Source organism: Gallus gallus, chromosome 1, assembly GCF_016699485.2.
Source record: "Gallus gallus isolate bGalGal1 chromosome 1, bGalGal1.mat.broiler.GRCg7b, whole genome shotgun sequence".
NCBI classification, from domain to species: domain Eukaryota; kingdom Metazoa; phylum Chordata; class Aves; order Galliformes; family Phasianidae; genus Gallus; species Gallus gallus.
In genome coordinates this window covers 53,857,356-53,878,489 of record NC_052532.1, presented here as the reverse complement: position 1 = coordinate 53,878,489, position 21,134 = coordinate 53,857,356, and the positions used below count along the sequence as shown (strand labels likewise).

General features: G+C 41.2%; 1 protein-coding gene across 2 annotated transcripts in view; it reads left to right on the top strand.

Moving 5' to 3' along the window:
• POLR3B (RNA polymerase III subunit B) overlaps positions 1–20,880 on the top strand; it is a 67,430-nt gene extending 46,550 nt beyond the window's left edge. For both annotated transcript variants that reach the window (XM_025148724.3, NM_001321490.2), the window contains 5 exons: positions 8,194–8,297; positions 9,237–9,403; positions 11,065–11,178; positions 16,616–16,789; positions 20,328–20,880. In XM_025148724.3, the coding sequence (XP_025004492.1) occupies positions 8,194–8,297; positions 9,237–9,403; positions 11,065–11,178; positions 16,616–16,789; positions 20,328–20,457 (689 nt within the window). In that variant the 3' untranslated portion in view covers positions 20,458–20,880. The remainder of the gene's footprint in view (positions 1–8,193; positions 8,298–9,236; positions 9,404–11,064; positions 11,179–16,615; positions 16,790–20,327) is intronic.
• Positions 20,881–21,134: the final 254 nt, after the last annotated feature.

Sequence of the window (21,134 nt, the reverse complement as noted above, 5' to 3'; positions counted from 1 at the left end):
GAAGCCTGTTTCCCTATCTGTTGAAGATAGTAATGATCTCCCTTTGACATTAACAGCAGTAAAACATGACGTGGAATATCCTCTGAATTTCAAAGTGTTGGGGTGCATGGGAGGAGAGTCATGAAAGAAGTGACTGAAAACAGTCTGTCTGTAAATGATTTATAAACATGTTTTGTTCCCTGTGGTCTCAACATGGGACTGATATTGATTGTTAGTCAGTTTTTCATCTTTGCGCATGGAAAATCTAGAAATTTAGAAATCTAGCATGACCTTTTGCCACACTGTATGCGCTGTACTGAACCTGTTACCTGAATGTTACATCCTTAGTGTGCATTTAGATCCTACTTTGGTTTGAAATCATTGCTTAGTGTCACTGAGGAGAATGCATCTGACATGAGACTAAGCAATGGGGAAGGAAAGAGGCACATACACTTTTCTCCTGTTACTGGACAAATGTGATACCGCCTTAAAAACTACTGGAACAGCAACAACAATAACAAAATCTGTACTTCGCCAGTTTGATTTCTAAGGAACTGGAACCACAGCATTCAGTGTTAGCACACCAACTTCTTACATCTGGTGACACAAGTATCTGTAAGGTCTGTATGCAGGGAAGAGAGAGGAAACTGATGAAACTACGGAGAATGCTCTTTAGATTTGAAACACATGTACTTAAAACTAGTTGTAGTTGATGAACTTGGCAGTAATAGCTCCGCTTAAAACATGGGCTGCCATCTTGAAATTTAACTGGTCTTTTGTCTTTTTTCTATTATTGTTGAGAAATAGAGACCCTTCTGATGAACGTTGAAACATTTTCCCCAATTCTGTTTTCAAGATGGCTTTTTATCTAAAAACAGAATTTTTGAGGAAACAGAAGATTCCCTCTGTTTCCCCAAGTGTCTGGGAAATAATACCTATGGAAGGCTTCAAAAAAGTAAAGAAGAAGCTGCATTCTTGACTTCTCCTTTAAAATCCAGTCCAGTTCTTCCACAAATGCTATATAGGATATATTCCTCCTCTCTAAGTGAGGAGGAAGAGCATTAGCTTAATACAGAAATAAAAAGACTTGAGCTGTCAGGATAGTTCAGCTGCTCCGTTCCTTTTTTCTCTTTCATGAAGATTTCCTGTAGAATTTGTTTGAAATAATTTTACAATCTAAGACACAAAGGAGATGTGGGATACTTTAAGCTTATGACTGTTTTTATAGCAAAGCCCATTTCTTCCTACTTTCTTGAACTTAATCTAATTGGTTCTTTCTCCTTTCAGGCGTAATGCAGCATTTTAGCTGCACGTGACAATTTTTCTTATTACAATAAAAAGAAAAGTATACATTATAGTTAAGAAGCTACTGGGTTAATCATGACAAATATTTATCTTGCATGAAAAACGTAAGCAGTTATGGTTGTCTCCTGGCTTGGGCTATTGATGTGCATCTATTGAAATAATTGGACAGCATTAAAATGGCACTGTTTCCCATACTGCTCCAAAAACCATGCAGTATTCTCCACAAATTGAGATTCATCAGAGGAGAAGAGGGAAAAATGACAGGAGGAAGCAGAAGTGTCAGGCAAACTGCAATATAGCTTTAGGTGGCAGAGGGCCTTCCATACCACTAAATGTACATGAGGCATCTCCCAGTATAGGGAGCTTATTTTAGAGGTCTTGAAGGACAGACATCTCACTGCATGTAGCTCCTTGTCAAGGGAGAAATGTGCCTGGGGAGAAGATAAATACATTAGATATGTAGAAATAAATACAAGAACACTGGAGGTTACTGTTTTGTGACTTCAGCATACAGTGAAGAACTGCATACTGACATTAATGTTAGATTCCAGGCAACAAAAGCTTTGGAAAGGAAGGGGAAAATCTTCTGTGCTAGCTGTTTAAAAATATCACTAGTATCATCTTTCTCCGACATCAAATCAGAGAAGGATCTGTTGTAGCAGAAGAATATAGGCAACTGTGAAACAGACATCACAGTACCAATGGTTTAACATGTTCTATTGAGAGAATTTTTAATTAGCCTTGAATTTGTTCTCTCTTTGTCTGAATGCAGCTGATTACCTCTTCAAGTTTAATTTGTGAGTGTTAGTTTTAAGCCCATCATAGAGCCATTTAAACAAGTACCTCAATTTAGTAAGAAGGAGAGAAAGCAAATTACTGTCCTTTCTCTATTGTCAGTATTTTTATTTTCTGGAGAGAGTGTATGAAGATGAGATTTGATTTCATGATACTGTGGTCGTGGTTTTAAAATAATTAAATATGTATTAAATACAAGATTGCGCAAAGCTTTTTTCATGTCTTTTTTTTTTTCCATGTGTTCCAAATTGATTTGTATTCGAAAGGTATACTTTGTCACTGGGGCAGAAGGAAGCGGAGTAACAGAATTGGAAAGTGTCTGGGATACAACAGATTAAATCTCACAAACCAGCTTTAGCCTTTTGTTACAGAAGAGCTTTTCATTACATACGCATGTAGATTTGGTAGGCCCCTGTAATAATTTAGATCTATGCCACTGCATCTGTATTTGCTACTTTCTTTGTGTCCTCTCCCATGTCAACACTGTATGGGCAAGGGTCACCACTTCCTGGCCTGTCCACTCTTTTCATGCAAGTCCATGCCTTAAGTGCACTTCTTCCAAACTGCCTGGAAAACCCTCGCCTTCTCTTTGAGTCTTGTCAACAAAGTACACGAGAAGAGGGAAAGTTAGGCCATCATGTTGTGTTCTGAAACCCACCAGCAAGCATTTTGTGCTATCTCAATATTCATCTTCAGACGGGATGTCTCAATAAGATCTTGGGAATAGGGCTGTCCCTTTAGTCTGTAAAGCTTCTAATGTTTCAGGAATAAATATATATGTACCAGAGAGGACTCGTCTTAAGCGGTAGGTCTTTGCTTTAACTGTATCGCATCATACATTTTCCAGAAGGATAAAGAAACTTTTTTGGTGTTTTATTTTGTTTTTTAATCTTGCATTCTTCAAGTAAATTCACTTTTCAAAGCACAGAAGGCTAAAGGATTGTTAAGCTAAAGAAGCTTCATCTGAGTTCCATACAAACTAAATTATTATATTTCCAGATTTCCTCTCGCTTTGCTACAAGTCACAATGAGGAAAAAGTTGGGCTCCTTTGATGTGAAAAAAAGCAATATATCACTTCTCTGAAAGAACATTTCTCAGTCTCTCATGTGAAAAAGGATTAACACCTCCAACAAAGGTCTTGTAGATCACAGAACTAAGCAGCAATACTGAACAGTATTCCCGAGGAGTGGAAAAACTGTATTTAAGCAAGAGATTGTTTGAACTGGCAAACAGAAGCTTTTTAATAGCTGAAGATCTAAGATAAAGGATTAAACCTTTCTGAAGTATCTGCACTTAAACAACTCTAAAGACAAGGAAGCGAGTTTAAATTCATGAAAGATGGTCTTTGTTTTCCTAAATGAACCGTGTTCTTTAGTGTCAAAACAAAATCCATTCACGGCATTGTCAACTACATAAACTTCATTACAATGCCATTTATATACCAAAGTCTGACCTTGCTTACTTTCTAAAATTTTTACTAGTTTGAGCATCTGCCTCGTGGTTGCCTGAATTCATAGCTAAGAACAACTCATCTTTGTCCTCTCAGTGGGCGCTTTTGCAGTACACGTAAGCAGTGTGTGTAAACTGAGAAGCTAGCTTTAAATCATTACTCGTGTCATTTTCCCACATTACAAATCAGACTTAGTGCGTTATCTCTAATAACACATCGGTGGGTTTATAGGAATTAAATGGTTGAAGTGGTATTAAAAAGAATTGGCCGTTATTGACTGCAGGAATGCGAGACGATTAGCGTTTATTGGACACGGGGGAAGGTAGGAATTTCTTACCTTATTTTTATCTTCAGAAGTTGGGTATGAGAAAAGGAGATGTCAGAATGTCATTAAAACTTCCCTTACAGGCTTTGTTTGTTTATTTTTCACAATACCGCTGCTTGGCGTGCTTGCTTAAGAAGAAAATCAGGGCATTTTTTATCTGAAGCAGCAAACAGGTAACCTTCTGACCTCTTCAGTAAATCCTCAACTGAACCTCTGAAATTAGGGTGATTTAGCATTTTATGGCACAGAATAAAAATCTCTAATTCTGTTTCCAAATAGTGTATCCTGAACACACATTTTATTAAGCTCTTGACTCATTCAGCCATGTGTATTTTGTAAAGTTCCTATGGTTATTGTTTTACAATAGCTGCTTCCAGAAGCATTGTAAGGGTTTCAATTAATCAGCTCTTTGTGTGCTTCAGACTATGCAAATTTATCACATCAGACCATTCAGCAGCTCATGGGAAAGCAGTGTACAAACTGTATTGTCTTCTAGCACCTCCTCTCATTTAGAGTGATGTTTTTAATAAGAAAACTAATCAAGTTTACTTATGCATTATTTATCTGTTAATTTCAATTCTGTTCTTATGTCAAATGGGATCTAGGAAGTGATACGATAGATCAGTGAGTGATTTGATATTGAACAAAGCTCATGTGATGCGGCACTTTTCTCTGCTGGAGTTGTTTTGTGCTTAGTTAGCCATGGCAGTGTGCAGTCAGAGTTCTGAAGCAGATGTACATTTTTGCTTAACCTTATTCATAATTACCCATCAGCTGGTCCCTTGCCCGCATTATGCGGTGCTGTGGTGTAGGTACCACTCTTCTTCATCACATGGTTTAGTGGTTTAGTCGTTTTTCTCAGGGGTATTTCCAAACTCTGTCAAATCTGGCAAATCTAAAGTAGGCACTTTTCAGTTAGTTTGAGCTCTTTTGCTGTTCTATCATTAGAATAAACAAACAGGGACAACTCAGTAATGCACTTCTTTTTGTCTCGCTGATAGGAGCCGGCATTACTGCTGCTTCCATTCACTTTGTCCCCTTTGCTTGCTAATGTCCCTCCCGCTGCTAGTAATTAGTTTTCTATATTAGGTTGTTTTGACTTATTTGATTATTTTTTTTCATTTGGCATGTGTGCATAGAGGGCACCTGACAGAGCTGGTGACAAACTTTCCCATACCATCATTGGGACCCTGCCCCCCTCCTGCCACCGCCAGCCCCTCGTGGCTGTCAGCAGGCTGCAGAGCAGGCACCAGTTCTGGAAATGGGAATATCGCCCATCGAGGAATGGAGCAAAGAGGTGGGAAAGCTCCATGTCCTGTAGGGCCGTGTGGAGGCACAGAGTGCTGGGATGCAGACAGCCGTGTGTAAGATGGGGCCGTCGGGCCTGATGAGGGCCGGCATTTACTGGCTGGCATACAACAGCGCGGCATTTGTTTTGTCTAGAAAAGTAATTGCTGCCTTTTCTGGTTGTTAGTGTTTGATTCTGGTCCTAGACAAGAACTTCACAGTGTTACGGGAGAGAAGAGCTTCAGGCCCATAGCATGTAGGCTAAAACTGTATTGCCGGATTCCACATGCAGCACATGAAAATGTGTGCTGAAGAGGGGGGCAGAATGAAACCAAGTAATTTTGTGTCCAGTATGAAAGCTGGGGAGCAGTTTTCATGTGATGTCTGAATGAGTCACAATCAGGAAATCTTAAAAACCTGTATTAAGTGCGAAGTTAAGTAAGGGTTTGAGCGTGTCCTGTTTATGGATATTGCATAGGGAACAGCCGGGCAGCTTGGCTGTGAAATGTAGTTGGTGCTGCATGGGACAGGGTTTGGAACTTGAGGCTGTCTTAAATCCAGCTTCTGCCTTTTCTCCTTTACTGTTTTATGAGCCAGTTTCAAGTGATTATTCTACTTCTAATGGATTAATTCACTCAATCACCTTTTTGCAGCTGCCTGGCAATGTAAAACTGGCATTTTATTGCCCTGCTGCAAACCCTGGTACAGCAATCGGGGCTGAAAAGGAGAAGCAGAGTCAGGAACTCTCAGAGCAGACCTGCAGGCGTTAGCTCATCTCCAAAGAACCTCTGATAGAGAGCGACTACAAAATGAATCAAGTTCACATTCTGGAGCGAGTTGCAGCTGCTTGCTTTTAGAAGTTGTGTTGTGTGCAGGAAGGTGCCTTTCAGGTTTGTAAATAGCTCCTTACAAGAAAAAATCAACTTTCTTAAAACATGGAGAGGTAGAAGCTGCTCTCCATCATGTTCTCTAAGTACAAATAAATGTGCTATACTTCTGCTAGCTAAACTCAGCAACTTCTTAAACTACAGATGCTCAGAACTGAGGTTTCATAGCTTTCCCTTTCTCTCTTTCTTTCTCTCTTTCTTTCTTTTTTTTTTCCCCTGGGCTATAACAGAAACTTTATAAATGGCCTAGCGAGTTTCCCATTGCTGGATTCTAAATATTTTGTTTTTAACTTCTAAGCTCATTATGCTGTCTTTGTGTTAACTTGTATTAAAATCTGTCAGCTATGACTGGTCTCATAACCACAGCCAGCGGACCAGAATAAGTTAATTATTTACTTGTGTCACTAGTGCTCTTCATCTAATGAAATGCACAGCTGTGTTAGATCTGCAGTTGGGTGTGTAGGTCCCATTGTTCCGCAAGTCAGCGGAGGGTAGAAGCCGCTATGATGGAGAGCCCTCAGTTCTTTCTGCTGTTCTGCCTTTCTGTGTCGATTTCATGGATCTTTTATCATTCACTTTCACACAAAACAAACAACACAGTGGCTGTCTGCTATGGGAACCAGCGTGGCATATAAAAGGTTTTCAGAGCCTAAAGTAATTTTCAGTTAGCTAAGATTTAATTTTTGGCTTACAGGTGCCCCGAAGTCCAGATGTAGCCTAATGCTTTCTTAGAAGTAAGCAGGAATAAGGCGCAACACAAGTGCCATAATATGCCCCTAGTAAAGTATTTATGTGTATAAATGTAGGATAAAGAATTTGTGCTCGCAAGAAAGAGTGGGTTTTGTTTTTTGGGCTTTTTTTTTTTTTCATTTTCAGCAAGTGGTCGCTTCTTGGTGGGGAGGATAGAAATGTGTTACCACTTTATCCTAATGGAACGGTGAAAATTAATTTCAATAAGTTAAGAACTAAATGCCTCCCCCGCCCCCCCCAGACGCTCTCATCCTTCCTCACCCTCCCCCCATACTTACCATTCCCACTCTGTTGACTGCTGTTGGTGCACCTCTCCCTGCCTCGCTGCTCCCTCCTGAGCCGCCGCCGCCATCCCCCTGCGTGCTGGCGGCCGGGGCCGCCTGCCTGGGGATGTGCCCGGCACCTACAGCCCTCAGGAGCCCCTCCACTGCAGGGCCCTTCCCAGAGCGTGGCGGGCTCATCTCACACAGCTTCTTGGCTTTTCCAGTTGTAAGGGCTTTTGGAAGAAATTGGCCACTCAAACAGTAGCATTGGGTCAAAGGAGTATGGGCTTAAGCAGCTGCATTTTAGCACCTGAAGTTGTATGTTAGATCTCTTGGTCATTTATCACTGAAGTGTTCTGATCCACAGAATTCGGCTGTAAGGGTGGAGAGGAAAATGTCACGATGCGTGACAGACTTTTAAGTAAGTTTTCATGCTTCTACTTAACGTATCGTAAGTAACTTTAGAGTTTGGTGTTTTGTTCTTTTGTTTTGCACCCTGTGAGACCAGGAAAAAATGTTCCAAAAGCTACGACGTGTGTTCAGGGGTGGACAAAATACAGAGTCCAACCCCTCCTTACACTGCCTGTAATTCGTCAAGAGCAGTCTTTGCTCAGCAAATGAACACTACCTGAAAAAATGTTGGGTTTTTGCATTTTCCCCTAATTTGCCCCCAGCTCCTATCAAATCCTGGCTTCACTAAGCATTCAGTGAAGATGCACATGATATAGGGATTCTGAATCAGTGGTAATTCTGTGTGTCCGAAGAGGTGATGCAAGAGACTTGATTTCTTCTTTTTTTTTCCAGACAATTATAGTATCAGCTCTAAAAAGTAGGTTTCACTTGAGATGTTCCAGACCGATGGTCAAAAGCTTCTGGTTGCATCTGAAAACTGTATCTGAAGCTTTCTTCCCTAATTGCTAGCTGACATGTCACGGGGAGCATTATGCAGGGCTATGCTAATGCAGCCAGTCCTGTCACAAGGGCTCTCTTGCAGCCTGCAGGTCCGAGCAGTGGTCACGGTAATGAGTCTGGGTAAAAAGTGATCCATGAGAAAGAGAGGAGGAGAAAAACACCGAAGAAAATCTGGTGATGAGGCGTCAGCCCTGTTGGTGGTTTGCTGTTGGTGAATTGAAATGTTCTCTCTTCTGCAGGGGTGTGCGGACTGATTGTTCCTCAGGAGGACATGCCATTTTGTGATACAGGGATCTGTCCAGATATCATAATGAACCCTCATGGCTTCCCATCGCGTATGACGGTTAGTGGCTATGTTGTCATTAAAGAGGCAGCATCGTGCAATGGAGAAAGTGAAGTACATTAGCCAGAAAAACAAAACTGTGTGTATGTGAGAGCCATACGGTTGCAGCAGGAACATTCTCCAGTCCTCATGCCACATGCCTGCCCTCTTACGAGCCTTCAGCCATCTGTTTTGAAACATCCTTCTGTGAAAGGAGCTGGGATGTGGGCTGTTTGTGCATCGCAGTCATTTTGTTCTGCATCAAACTATTAGAAGAGCAACCAGGTACTGAATTTGAAGCCTTTCCCTCCCAAGTGACTGTGCCCAGTAAGCCAGCTGGGCAAGCAGTGAGGGGAAGAGAAGAGACAGGTTTCAGTAATAGTCCTAGGCCTTATATCACACACACCTCCATGGAATTCATGCAGGCCTCGTTGTGGGGCTGTACCATGTACATCACAACCTGACCTTTATATGGCACCTCTTCTTATTACTTTGTACATCTCTGATGTTTTTTCCTTTGTTAGCTGCCTTCCTCCTGTTCCCACTGCTGCACTGTGGAGTGTCAAACTCTGCAGTAGTCTCCCAGAGCAGAAGGCCACACTGGATCATGCTCACTTTTCAGACAAGCTGAAAAAAAGAAATGGGAATGTCTGACTCTGGTACTTAAGAGGATCCCAGATCCTGTCTGCTTTTCACCCCTTACTACAGGAATACCTCCTTGGGTTCTCCTTGGGTTTCTCCCACTGTTTCCATTGCCCGCAGTAACACAGGTTGCCATCTCAGGCCCATCACAGAATGGTTTGTGTTGGAAGGGGCCTTTGGGGTATCTAGTTCCATCCCCCCTGCTATAGGCAGGGGCACCTCCCACTAGACATCTGCCGTACTAACACTGTGATTGATCCAGGTATGTTCTGGCACGTGCCGGTGAGCAGGCTGTTAACTCTGCTTTTCCTTGCGCAGGTAGGAAAGTTAATTGAACTCCTGGCTGGGAAGGCTGGGGTCCTAGATGGCAGATTTCACTATGGAACAGCTTTTGGAGGCAGTAAAGTGAAGGATGTCTGTGAAGATCTCATTCGCCATGGTTATAACTACCTAGGGAAGGACTATGTAACATCTGGTATCACCGGGTAAGAATTTGCTGCGTAATTTAGCTGTCTGGGGGGGAGTGGGGAAATGCTGTAATGTGACCAGCTATTGTAGGAGACATGAAAATCTTCTGAGTTCTTCTGTATGGCAAAAAAAGTTAAACTCAAGGTTTTCCTTCTGAGAGATTGGAAGAAATTTCAGGTTTCTTTTAGCAGCAGTTCTTGTATGTACTTGGAATCAGATGAGCATTTTCACATTGGTTCTAATAGTACTGTAAAATCTAGATTTGGAAGCAGGTGTCTGTTCCTTGGGAACGTTTTGCATGTGCTTTCTTTTATTTTTCCTTTCACTTGCATAATGATGCAGTCTGGCATTGCACTCTAATGTGCAACCTTCCTGCTGTGCCGATGGGACTGGCTTCTGAGACACAGAGTTCAAAGAACGCAAGATAGTTTAGGAACAGGAAAAGGCCATATGGTTCCACATGCCTGCCTTCCAAAATGTATCTTAATCCCACCTTCCTGCGATTTTTATTGTTCTCCCAGTCCCCTTCTTCTCGAGGAATAAGTTTGGATCTCTCCTGTAAGTTGCTTTTAATTGCCATTCCTACCAACTTATTCCATATGTTGTTTGTCTTTTGTTTCGAGACCAAACATTTTATACACCTTAGCCTCTCCATATTCCGTACATTCTTCATGAAGCATTTGAACGTTTGAAACACTTCTTGTTGATAACCCATGATAATTTTTAACAAACATGCCTAATCTCGTTTCCCACTGAGAATAATCTTGCTCTGGAATTCCCCTGCTCCCAAACTTCAGCTTTGTACTGCCCTATTTAGAAACTTTTCTTTAGGATACTGGTGTTCTCCCAGGAAAATTTCAGGTGCTTCATCTATTTTTTTATGGAATTTGGAAGCAAATATGTGTGGAAGTTCCAAACACATACACAAACTCCAAATATCTAGTTGCGTGTTACTATTGGCTTAAATGGGTGGCTTTTGGATTAACACTGTATCGTGTCAGTAGGGACTGGGACTGGGAGGTTGTCTGCTGCTTGATTTTGCATTACATGTATGTTTCTAGGAAGAAATGGTCGGCAGTGCTGAGTTTTTGTGTTAAATCTGGTTGTTACTGAGTGCTGAAGGTGGTAACTGGGAAATGACCAAGTGTTCTCAGCTGTTGCTTTCTGATCTTTAGTTGTTTATGCTGTTCTTACAGTTGGGAGTATTTTAAAGACAGAAATCTTCACCTATTATTCCACCTCGCAGAAATAAGGAACACCTCTGTGCTGCCTCCACATGTTCCTGGGTAGATGCAAAGCTCAGCATCTTAAGTGCAGTTCTGAAGGGCCCTTTTACTCTGCTGGTCTGAGCCCCCAGTCCATGCCCAAGTGTTGTGCTGGGGGCACGGCTGCTGAGGAGGCCCCCACCTGCTGCAGGTAGAGCAGCGTGTGGCAGGAGCCAAGGAGCTTGTTCCTTGCTTGTCCCTTGGTGCAGCAGTACGTGGTGCTGGCAGTGCACTGCTCGTCTGTTCAGAGCGGTTCTCTGGAGGATTTTCAGACCTGGAAGCCCAAACACATTTTTCAAGGACTCATGATTCCTGCATTGTTTTAAATTCCTCTTGTCCATGGCACGCTTGTCTCTCTTAAGGTAAATATGTGCTAACTGTGAATGTTGTGTTTTTTTTCTTAATCCATCCAGGGAGCCTTTGGAAGCGTACATCTATTTTGGCCCTGTCTATTACCAGAAACTGAAGCACATGGTGTTGGATAAAATGCACGCGAGAGCTCGAGGACCCAGAGCAGTGCTTACCAGGTACTGTTCAAGGCTGGGTGCAGAATTCCTGGCCTGCACTCAGAAATATGCTCATCTGACTGATGGGTATAAAGTAGTTTATTCACCTCTTGGTGCTTGACAAAAAATGCTGTTACCCATTGATACGCTTCTACAGAGTAGAGCTTTCGCAGTGCTCTGTGGTAGGAGGTTGTTCTGAATATCCAGGTGTGCTCTGCGCTGTGCAAAAACTGAGTGCTTCTCAGACTTCGGTTAGCAGTTGGTTAAAAAGCACCATCCTCTGATTCTCAGGGCACGCTTTGGCCCTTCCCTGCCAGACCTTTCTTATCGTAGGCATTTTAGGAGGACTGTTTTTCCCCTTTAACAACTGTACTTTTACAAAATAAGAGATGAGTAAAAAGAAGAAATTAATTTAGATATTTCAACAGGCTGTGATACTGAGCAGGTTAATATTGATGTGGCCCAACTGTAGCACAAACCATCATTAGCATAACACGCATCCTCAGTACACTGCACTCAGCCTTGCAAAACTTCCATTGAACTCTAAAACTTAAGAGTTTTATGTGGTGATCCACAGGTTTTGTACAATACTGTGCAGGAGAACTGCGCTTTCACACTGATAAATTGCAAAGTTTACAGAGACCACAACAATAAATCTCCGTTTTTATTTGCCCAGTTTAAATATGTCTTCAATTTCTGTGGAGATGTGTTCATAGCTCTGAGCCTGAACTTGGTTTTCTCTCCAACAACAAGGTTGATTACTGCGTTGATGTCCCCTTGCGTAAAATTTGAAGATATACACTGGGGTATATGTAATAAAAACACCTGGAGGTGGGCGTACATTCTTTGCACCTTTGGGGAGTTGGCAGCATTCTGCTTTCATTGGTGCTACTCACCTTTTCTCCTTGGAGGCAAACGAGCTTTTTGGCTCCAGCTCTAAGGCTGCTTGCGCTCGTGTGCTGTATTGCTGACATTCCTGTCTCACAGAAGGTGGCTCAGTGGCACAGTCTTTGTTTTGAGGAGGCTTCTGGTGAATCCCTTAGTCTAACTCTGTCCGTCACAGAGGATTATCAGCTAAATCTTGCCAGACAGCCTGCCCTGTCTGCCCACACACCATGTTAGCCACTCCGTCCTCTTAACAGGTGCAGCTTTCATCTCTTCATACACTGTTATGGAGCAGAGGTGCAGGTCTCTGCTCTACCTAATAAAGAAGTATCTTTCTCTCTTGCTTTTTGCTGCATGCTTCCCATGTGTTTTGGCTTTCTGACCTCGTGCTTTCTCTGAGACAAATTGAAGTTGTCTCACATGTTCCATAGAGGAAAATGCCAATGGATGACGTGGGAGAGAGAAAACAAAAAACTTTTATTTCGCAACTTTTCCACCAGCCACATTAATAGTTGTGCTACACTTGTTCCTCATAATTTTCATGTTCCAGCTCCTTGCCAGTATGATTTGGATGATGATTTGGATAATGATTTGTATAGTGGGAACGATATTCCCAATTACTGGGCTGTCTGCCCCATTTTCTGTCCTTTGTGTTAGCCATACTGTTGTCCCTTCATATGAAAATGAAAACTTACTGTCTCAGCTAGAGGTGCACACAGTTGTTTTACTGTCGCTCCTAGCTTACCCAAATCCCTTCATCAGCTTTCATATTGTCTCCCCCAGCTTTCTCAGCTTTTTAGAGATACTGAATTTAAATGAAACCTAAATCCCAAGTCAAGGTAATAATTGTACGTAAAGATGAATGTGCTGTGATTTCCCCCACCCCTTGCTTTGAATCCTTTGTTCCAGTCGGTAACATCATACTATGCAGCTAGGGCTCTTTATTTGACTTTGAGGAAAGCTAGTGGATGTTCAATTTATGCTGCCTCTTGACTAGTCCTTTAGGAATTTTCTTTTTTCTCCTCAACTAATTAAACTGCCCTTATTGCCATCGCCTCTGCTGAGAGAGCCTGCTTTGCCAGCTTTCATATTCACTATTGTTTTTTCATCCATTGCACTTCCTGTTAGAATGCCTCTAACGTTGTTGGGGTTTTTTTGCCTTTTAAAGTAATCTTGTAAAGCTTCCAACATGGAATTTAGCAGTCGTCATCTTGAAATACATTATATATCAAGTATACCTTAACTGACGGAGTTACATTGCCGTCTGAAGTAAGGCAGAAGACTTGGGTTCCTTGAACATCATTCATGCTAAGCACTGCTCGGATTTAAACAGGACTTTGTGAAATTGCAAAGCAGCTCTCTGTCATCATGATCAAAACCCACCAGGATGTTACCCTCTGAGTTGGTGTTCACTAAATGAAATGCAAGACTAAATTATTTTTTTTTCCCATGAGTGGTTAACAATTAATTTAAAACTCAGTTCTGTAGATGGTGTTGTGCAGATGCCCAGTCTTGCTAAATCTCTGGTAGAAAAACTGGTTTTAGTTTTGTTTATGAGAGAACAATGTGTGCTTTCTGCAGGCACGGTTGTTTTGGTGGGCAGTCAGAGCTGCCACCTGTGTCTCCTTTGAACTCATCAGATACTGCCAGTTCCTATTGTACCGCAGAGCCATAATGTGAGAGTGGTCAGAGTTCCTCTCTGGAGAGCACAGTGCTCCCTCCTCCTGTTGGGCCGAGCTTTTTTAGGTAGTGTCACACTTCTGGGAGATCAACGTTTCAGCCAAGAGCTCTGGTGCAGGCAAGGAGTTGAGGTGAGACCCAGGAGGTGTCCTCTTACTCATGGGAGTAGGTCACATTTCTCTCCACTGCCACTGAAACAAGGAATGGCACCATGAAGCTGAACCTTCTGCTCTTCCAGAAAATGCAGATTTAGCACCAGTAAATCCTTAATGTGATTAAACCACTGAAGTTAATTGTCTTATGCTTTTTTTTTTGTTTTGTTTTCTAAATGCAACAGTTGAGTAGTATGAAGACCACTTGGCCTGATTATTTGTTCTTCTAATTTAAAAAATCCATTCATTTTACATAAGATTTAAGAGTTTTAAGATCTCTTAGTCCTGTTTTCCTTAAAATATGATTTTTTTTTCTTTTTCTTTTTTTTGTATATTCCCCATCAAGTGTCTGCTTTGTCTTCAGAATGTTATATTCAGAATAAATAATGGCAGCAGTTACCCAGGGCAACAGCTGCAGTGGATGTGTGTAGAGAAGGGGAAGCACAAATGCTTCCTAAAAACTGTTCGAATATTCTAAACAACCCTTGCTGTGAAAAATGTTCCAACTCGTGTAAGCTGAAGAAAGCTCTGATAAATGTAAGGAGCCAAAGACAGACTCTTTTCAAAGGCCCAATCTCAATATTGAAACTCTTGGTACTTTGGAAGACTACTTCTCCGAGAGGGAGGGTTTTATTTGTTTTATTTTGTTTTTAGTGAGATAATTTTGACATTCAGTGGGGGTGAAACACTTAAGAGCTTAAGATTGGAGTTGAAATTTTTGTTTGTGTGTGCGTGGGTTTTTTTAATGGGATTTCAGCTGCTTTAAAAATCTTTGTCCTGCATCTCTTCAAGGGCTGGAATCGAGACCCCATCGTTTTTTCAAGTGGTTTTATCCTCCCTTAATTGGATTGTGACTTTATTTGGGGGGGGAGGGGGTGTCACTTTTATAAAGCTCTGTTGGCATTTTATCCCGTGGACCAACACCTGGTGACATTCTTGAAAGTAGGCCTCCAAGTTTAACTAGTATTGTACAAGTCAGTTGGTAGAAGCAAACTCAGGCACTTCTAGTGCTGCAGCAAATGTCTGTGCCTTTGGAGGCCTCAACTGCTTTTAAATCTGCCTCTAAGCACTTCACAAAACCGCATTCCCACAGGGTTAGGCCTTTAAAACTGTGTCTGAACAGTGCTGGTGCCATCGCCCGAGTGGGGGGGGCTTGGGAGTTTAATCAGGATGTAAACAGCTTCTATCCATTCTCCCAACAGTGGGGGAAAATAGAAGGTTACGTGAATGAAAAGGGCAATTTGAATTACAAGCAGATTAGTTTTAAAGTTCCACTGTGGTCAGAGTAAAGGGAGCTACTTCCCCTAAAAAACAAACACAGCTTGCATCTTTGGAAGGTCAGTTTGGTCTGGTCATTATCTATACTTTTTTTAAAAAAACTTGTTGTAAATAACTATTAGATGTTGAAATCTTTTAGAAATCCTTTTCCCCGAGTTGGCAAAAACTTATTTTAAATCTATCTAGTATACTTAACAAATTCAGTAGATTGAAATAATATTAACTAATATACTCCAATAGTTATGATCTGTATGTACCCGTTGTATGTTTTATGTGATTTACAGTGCTCTGGCAGAAAGGAACAGCACATAAACACTGGCTTTCACTGACCTACAAAGCCTCCTGTGATTGCCAATAACAATTTTTATCCCTTCTCTTTGCAGTTGTGCTTCAGGGAATATAGTGAGATTGAAGTATTTAATGAAATGCATGCGATATATTAGCGCTTCAGGAAGTTAAGATTGTTTTTGCTTTGTAGTTGACTCTCAGTATTTGCAACCCAAGTGCTACTGCGTGTGCTAATACATGAGAGAGGAACTAATACCAAACTAAACTGCAGCATGACAAATGAATATTAAAAATTCTGACCACCACCAACCAAAAATACACATGGATATACCGTTTAGTAATAAATTTTACCTTGACTTTTTATCTCAAAAATTTCAATGTCTGTTTCCATTGATTTGGGAGTTGGTCTTGGTGATCCCCAGAAGTCCCTTCCAACCCCTACGATTCTGTGATTTGTTAAAACTTCCTTCCCTCTGGCACCATGAGGATGAAGAAGTCTTTCCAGACAAGAAGTGAGACTTCAATTTGTGTTGAGGAGCTAGAGAGCCCATACAGCACTGAAATTAGTTTGTTAACCATCAGACGTGAAAAAGAAAATGAGATAATTGTTACTTAAAAAAAGAAAGGTGCAGAATTTCAATAATGAGTTAGTAATACGCACCCAGCAGAAGGGAGTAGTTGATCACGCTGTTTGCTGCTTTGTTTTGACACTATCTCTAGGATTAAAACTGGTCTTATTTTAACAATTTAGCCTCACTTAGTGGTAGTTCAGCTTCATGACTCATTCATTAGCTGCTGAATATTGTTTCGTTTAGATGACTATAAAATACAATAAATGTTTCAGCAAAAAAAGAATACCAAACCTGTATCGAGGTATGTGGTTGCTAGATAAAGTTTTCTTCTTGGATACTGTTTTGGCCTTGCTTGCTCGGCTACATTCTGTGAGTGGTGGCCTTACACTGCAGTAGTTGCTCACAAAACTGCATCACGTTGCCAGTACAGGAGCAATGATGAAATGCTTCAATTTGAATAACGTGTGAGATCAGCAGCACTGGTTTGTAGAATGTTATCTGATGATACTATACCATTCCTGCAGTTTGGAAGTAGGTATTCCTAGGGTGGTGGAACCTGTGTTCTGGAATACTTACTGCATTTTTCTAATATTTATTTCCAAGGCAACCCACTGAAGGTCGATCCCGTGATGGTGGTTTACGTCTTGGAGAGATGGAACGGGATTGTCTGATAGGTTATGGAGCCAGCATGCTGTTACTGGAGAGACTGATGATTTCAAGTGATGCCTTTGAAGTGGATGTTTGTGGGCAGTGTGGCTTGCTGGGATACTCTGGCTGGTAAGTTGTCTAACGGCAGTGCCTTTTGTAGGCCGTGTTGTCCCTTCCTCACTCTGTGCATGTGGCATCTTTCGTATGTGTTCCTACTTTCAAGATAGCCCTCAACTCTAAGGTACATAAATCAACATGTTACAGGGAGAGTAAATGTGCCTCTGTGTGACAGAACTTTGCCCTTGGCCAGAAGTCCCATGACTAAGGGATGAAAATAGCAACTGTGTGTGTTCAAGATACAAGTTATTTCAGTGCTTACGTGTTGAGGAATATGAGGAGTTATGGGGAGGAGGAGAGATTCATTTCTAAATATTTCCTAATAAGACTGGAAGCTTGCAGCATCTTGGATATCAATTAGGAGAGGCAGGACGTTGGCCTTTATTTACTTTGGTTCTTGGAGAGTAATTTTTCTGTGATATGTAAGAAAGTAAGGCATGTTTTCAGTTTATAGACATAGAAGTGACAGCTACCCTTTCTTGCCGTAGTCAAATCTTTCCTCAGAAGCGTGTCTGGCCAGAAAGACCAAAACCATGTTTGCAAATACCAGTAGCAGTTTAGTTCTCTATGGAGCAGATGTACAGACAAAGCCTGCTTTCTGTACAGCCTGTATTGGTTGGTGATATTTAGTTGGACATTGCCCTACTGGCTTCTGTGCAATAAACATTTTTAGGCTCTTGTTTTTTCTTGAGTGTGTATGCATTGTATGTAACAAGTGAGCCCTCCTTCTGATCCAGGTCTTTTAAAACTGCTGCAGCACAAGTAAGAGTTGAAGGAAGTTGCCTGGAAGGAAGGGCATGCATGAATTCAAACAACTGCTTCTCACTGTGTAATGCATTGCCTTAAAAATACCATCATGCAGATGTAGTAGTTTTTCTTAGAAGACCTTGGCTTTTAGAACAGACCTTGAAGATTGAATTTCAGAGACTGGATTCAATGAAAGCACCTTGAAGAAAATTGGGAATTTAAACATTAGAGATAGTGTTAAACTTTGTTTTTAAGGAACTGTTAATCAAAATGCTTTCTATGAACATAACAAAGTTTAATAAGTTTTTAAAATAACTGAAAGAAACTCTCAGACAGAGCAAGACATTCTTGCAGTTGAGTACTGTGAAAAGCTGTCTGAAGTGCAGGAGTAATCAAAAAGAGGTAGATTCTGCTATGTAATACACTGTACCTACCAGTAGCCAAAGCGAGTGGCCCTATAATGAGCATCACAGAAGAGACAGTCATTAAGAGAAACTCACGTCTTCCAAACTGGCCTTGTCGGTGATTCCAGCATTAATCAGACATTGCTGTGAGAAACCTTGTAGAAACATATTGTTTGGTGGATGCCATTAAGGACAATTGTCTGCAGGAAGATATGCTCTCCTCCCAGACGAAGACTAGCGGTTGGGTATGTCTTTCTGCAGCCCAGTAACAGTGCATCGGTGTTGGGGCGTGAACTGGTACTTTTCACAGGGAAGGGGACTGTTGTGGCGGTGACAGAATTTGTCCCCGTAAAAGGTACAGGTAGAAGCTTACTGTGGCAAAACCAGCTGCATGCAAATCCTTCAGCTTTGCTGTGGTACGGAGTTATGTACTGAATTCCTTGAATGAAATTTGGTCCTTTTTTGATGATGTGAAGTTATTCTTTTCCGTAGAGTCTGGGCATTTTAAAATCTTAAGATCAGCTTTGGCACTATTGCCTTTTCCTGTCCAGTGTAGCATCAATCCTAGGATCAAATGATCTCTTGGGTACTTCAATTTCTATGACCTCTGTTTGACAGTAATGTACAATTTGTGCACATTGTATCTTGTAAACTTTCTGGATGATCTCTGTGCACATACAAAACAGGCCCAGAAGAGTCTAGCTTCAAGGTGTGGTGCAGTGAGTAGTCTGGGCTCCTCAGCCCTTAGCTGCTGGAATCAAGCACTAGACTTCTGCTGATAAACAGAAACGCTGGGACTCATCAAGCTTCCAAGGCTTGCAAAGTGTCTTTTTTTTTGAGTACAGTTGTTTGCTATTTGCTGTCATCAAAAATTGCTTCTGTTTATGCTGCTTCAACCTCCATAAAAACACAGCTATCGCTATAAATTTGGACCAAGTTAATAGTTATGAACCTGTAATTGATGTCCATTCTGATTTAAGGCATGCCAGCTGTAATGCTCCTCCTGTGGAACAGTGCAGAGGAGAAGTGTGTTCTAGGGAGCACCTCACTCAGCCTACTAACCTCTTACTCTCTGTAGTCAGATCTAGGTGAAGTCAAACCAGTTACCAGAGTAATTGAAGCGTCATTCCTCATCATAAACTAGAGAAATGTAATTAAACCTTCTATACAATTAGTTGTCAAAACTTAGATGATTTTCAAGAGGAAAAAAAAAAAAAAAGAAATACCCCAATATGGAGCGTGAGGTCAATTTTTCAGAACATCTCTTGAGGATGTTCTTTTAAATATATCCATAAAAGAGAAGTAGCATAGTCAGGGAAGAGTAACTGTGGAAGAACTAATGGTGAGTTTCATAACCAAGAACCTTGCTTAACATGAACCAGCCTTATTAGACCTGGCTGCAGTGACTCCCTCAGGCTCCAGGTCCAGGTCACTGATAACAGAAACAAGTGACTGAGCATTGGCTTTATTGCAGATGTTGGTTCTCATTCTGTACGCAGAAGCATGTAGTGACTTTGCTGCTTGGAACTTTAGACTGTCGTGACTTTATGCTGAGAATATGATTATGAAACATATAAGCAGAAGGAGAGCTTTGATAGACCATTAGGGAAGTGCTGGGACACACTCTGTGATCCCAAAGGCCTGGGTTCATCAACTCTCCAAAGCCAGAAGATGGAGAATGAGGAAATACAGAGGTAAGAAACAGAATAAAAAGGAAAAACACTCTCCCAGATTTTAATATCATTGTTTGAGTAAAGAGTGCAAAGACTGTGTGTTAAAGCAGTTTTATCAGACCTCCATCTCTACAAAAGATTTTGCTGTTTCTACAGAGGGACCTAAGGAGAGAGATGCTCCTCTTCTGAGCTAGGAATGTTTGGCTTGGGGCAATGGGATTGGTTTGAGGCAACAAAGGGTAACACTATGAATAGGGGAAAAAAAAATCCCAACTAAATGTGACCTTTCATTCTTCCTGCCTCTTTTTTATGACTATCTATAAGATGGAAACTGAATCATGAGTCATGTTTCAGAAATACTTTGTTCTGTTCACCTTCTTTCTCATTATACAATATATATATTTTTTGTTGAATATTTGTTGGCAGTTATGCAAGTGGTGAAGGAGTAGAAGTCGGTCCTGTTAGCTGCTAAGCACTGTGATTCTTGTCCAAGAAAAGTGCAGGTTTAACATGAAGCTCTTATTGACTTCAGTCAGATTTATTCAAGAGCCTAAAGTTGTGAGTTCCTTAAGTGCTAATGTGTCTCAAGCACTCAGCTCCTTCTAGGATTGAAGGCAGTGTTTAAATGCGGGTGGACAAAGAAAATGGAGGATAGTGGCAACTGCTCTTTTCTGCAGAGCTTTGCTCGTGCATAAACTCTGACTTTCTTTTTGCTTGTTTCCACAGGTGCCATTACTGCAAATCATCATGTCATGTGTCTTCTCTGCGGATACCTTATGCCTGTAAACTCTTATTCCAAGAACTGCAGTCGATGAATATCATACCTAGGCTAAAACTAGCTAAGTACAACGAATGAACAAGAAAAAGAAGGGAAAAAGTACTTCGTATAAATTGAAATCCAGCATATCTAGCTGGAAGATTTTTTGGTGAACAGGAGTAACTCTAAAACCTAAGTGGGCAGAAGGAGGTGCAAACCAGTTGTAGGAAATCTTTTGTGTGTATTCTACCTGTCTTAAGTTGACAGAAGACGCTGCATCAGTAACATCCACTAGGAGTAGTTCTGAAAGCATTGTTTAGTCATAGTGAACAAGGCATGTGGGAATGGTGGAATGAAGCCATGATCCCTTTCGAGGACGTAGCAACCCCATACTTTGTTTTGAAAAAAGTATTGCTGGACTGGGGGGTGAGCTGCCCTCAGGGCACATCCTATTCAGAGAGGTTAAAAACACGTTTTACAGACCAGTGGAATACGAAAAGCTAATAAATGTTTTCAATAATAGTGCCTGAATTTGTGGTGCTGTGTTGCGTAAGGATGGTGAAGTCTTCTTGTAATGTCTAAAACGTTTTGCTATTCCTAAAGCATGTTGTTAAAGCATTAATTAGTCAGTCTTAGAGATATGAAAGAACACTTCCTAGAGAATTTGAAATAGTCATTTTTAAGTGAATTTTTTTTTATGAGATGCAAGGTCTAAAGAGACCGAAAGCAGCAGATGAACCAGGAGTTCACTTAGAACCCTAAACTCTCCTGAGTTC